Here is a 2,308-nt window from a genome sequence, read left to right as displayed (position 1 = left end):
CAGGTGAAACACACCTGAGCAGCTGGAGGCTCCTCTGATGCTGCAGGTGAAACACACCTGAGCAGCTGGAGGCTCCTCTGATGCTGCAGGAGAAACACACCTGAGCAGCTGGAGGCTCCTCTGATGCTGCAGGAGACGAACTCTTCTCTCATGTTTGTTAGAGACGTGTTTCTATCCCAAACACTTAACTATAACTCAATAAGTTCAGATTATTTCTGAGCAACATGTCTGCGTTCCTTCATTCTGGAGCTGTTTAACACGATCAGAGTTTTATTATCAGAAACTGATCAGTTTTATTATCTGAAACGTGTTTTACAGCCCTCAGACTCAGACTCAGACTCAGGTGAAGGTTTAAACTTTAAAGCTCTGAATAAAAGAAGAAGATCCATCTCCTCACCTGAATCCTCCAGCAGGAAGGAAACTCCCTTCACGAGCAGCAGTAAACCTCCGAACACGCACATCTGGATCAGAACCAACTCCTTTCGCCTCTTCCGCCTGGTTCTGACCCGCCTCTGGTCCGGCATCGCTCGGTTCCGGTGTCGGATACCCGGCGGAGACATCTCCTGTCAGGCTTCCAATGCGGAGTCCCGAGCTCTCCTCCTCCTCCTCCTCCTCCTCCCAACAGAACAACTGTAGTTTCTGCCCCCCGCGGCTGCAGGGGGGGCGGGGAGTAAAGTTCGGACCCGGTACCGCAGAGACGCAGAGGCAGGTTCTGGTTCACAGAGTCCGGTTCGGTCCGGATGTCAGGTTCTGCAGCTCTGGTTCCGGCAGCGGTTCGGACGGCTGCACGAGCTCTCCATGGAGGAAGAGGAGGAGGCGCGAGGACCGGGCGCGCGCACGTGAACAGGAAATAAATAAATAAAAAATCCTGAACAAGTTTTATTTTCCTTCTTTAAAAATAAACAAAAAAATTATTTATTTTATTGTTTTAAAACTAAAGGGACAGTTCAGACATTTTGAAGTGCGGCTCTGCACTCTAAAACCTGCTGGGTTCAAAACCACCCGACCTGTGACCTGGTGTTGGGTTCAGGGTCCAGAACCTGGACCGACCGGGCCACAGAGACGGGGACATTTTGTCTCAATGATGCTGCGAGACGTCTGATACCTGCCCGCCGTAGAAGAGCTAAAATAACACGGATCTGTCTCAGTTTGGCTGCTTTCAGCTCATGTTGAGTTTTTTATTCACTCAGAAAGTGGGCGGTTCCCTTGATAGTCCCGCCTCCACAGCCTCCCAACCAGCTGTCAATCACAGTGCAACATGTCGCCTTTCTTTAAGCCTCAAATAACTCATTTATTAAATTTAATTTTAATGTTTTACTCAGAAGAATGTCCTATTGATTTACACAGAGGGGTGGGGCTTAAAACTCCACTGCAGCCAGCCACCAGGGGGCGCTCGTCCGTTATGGCTTCAACTTCCAGCTTCTGCTCCTGTTTCTAGTGATAATAAAGTAGAAGCAGAATGCCTGTCACCCGCTGCAGAGCATCCAAAGATGATAAGAAGATAAGAATCCACCTCAGAGGAAAAAGTCTCAGCTTTACAGATTTTCAGCTAACTTTGGTAAATCAATAATCTGATTTTAACCAGTTTAACGTGATCCACAAACACAAAATCCAGAAACATTTGACCAAACTGTCAGCTGTAAACATGCTTCATGTGTGGGAACATTAAATCAGATGTTCCTCAGTTCCAGCAGCTTTAACATTTAAACAGAATCCATTCAAGTCCAGAACGTCGTCCTCCGCTGACGGCTTTAAAACTGATCAGCAGGACAGAGGACAGAAACAGGTACTTACTGATTTCTGCTGGAACGGTGGGGACCAGCAGCAGTTATCCCCCTGAGGTTCTAACAGGTTCTGCTGAAGAACCCGAACAGACTGACCCAGTTGGGAGGAACTGTGTCACAAACAAACTTTTCCCTGCAGCTCAGGTGCTTCTTTCAGATTAAAAAAGGTCCAAACAGGAAAATACAGACTTAAAGCTCGACTTTTAATAAAGAGTTATATCTGTGACGGGTGTCTTCTGGGTTTCAGGGTTTCTGTCCCGTTCTGTCCTAAGGTGTCCACGAGTCGTCCCCTCGAGACATTTTATAACTAGAAACAGGACAGGAAGCCTGAAGCTGAGCCTCAAAGGACCAGAACCCAGATCCAAGCCCAGACCATCACAGAACCTGGCTGATGGACGTGCAGCCCCAGAGCATGATGCTCCCGCCACCATGCCTAACACTGGCTTGTTACTGTGGCAGAGTTTAGGTCTGAATGATGGTTCTTGATGCGGTTAGAGATCCTGGCGGGCCAGCTCAGACTAGTT

General features: G+C 48.2%; 1 protein-coding gene across 1 annotated transcript in view; it reads right to left on the bottom strand.

The window, feature by feature from the left end:
• LOC108229394 (sodium/potassium/calcium exchanger 3) overlaps window positions 1–560 on the bottom strand; it is an 18,919-nt gene extending 18,359 nt beyond the window's left edge. Inside the window, exon 1 of the mRNA XM_037974644.1 lies at window positions 398–560. Within this exon, the coding sequence (XP_037830572.1) occupies window positions 398–560 (163 nt within the window). The remainder of the gene's footprint in view (window positions 1–397) is intronic.
• Between the last annotated feature and the right edge of the window lie 1,748 nt (window positions 561–2,308).

Source organism: Kryptolebias marmoratus, linkage group LG3 (assembly GCF_001649575.2).
Source record: "Kryptolebias marmoratus isolate JLee-2015 linkage group LG3, ASM164957v2, whole genome shotgun sequence".
NCBI lineage: Eukaryota > Metazoa > Chordata > Actinopteri > Cyprinodontiformes > Rivulidae > Kryptolebias > Kryptolebias marmoratus.
The sequence above is the reverse complement of the archived record's forward strand: the minus strand, read 5'-3'. Positions and strand labels throughout refer to the sequence as shown.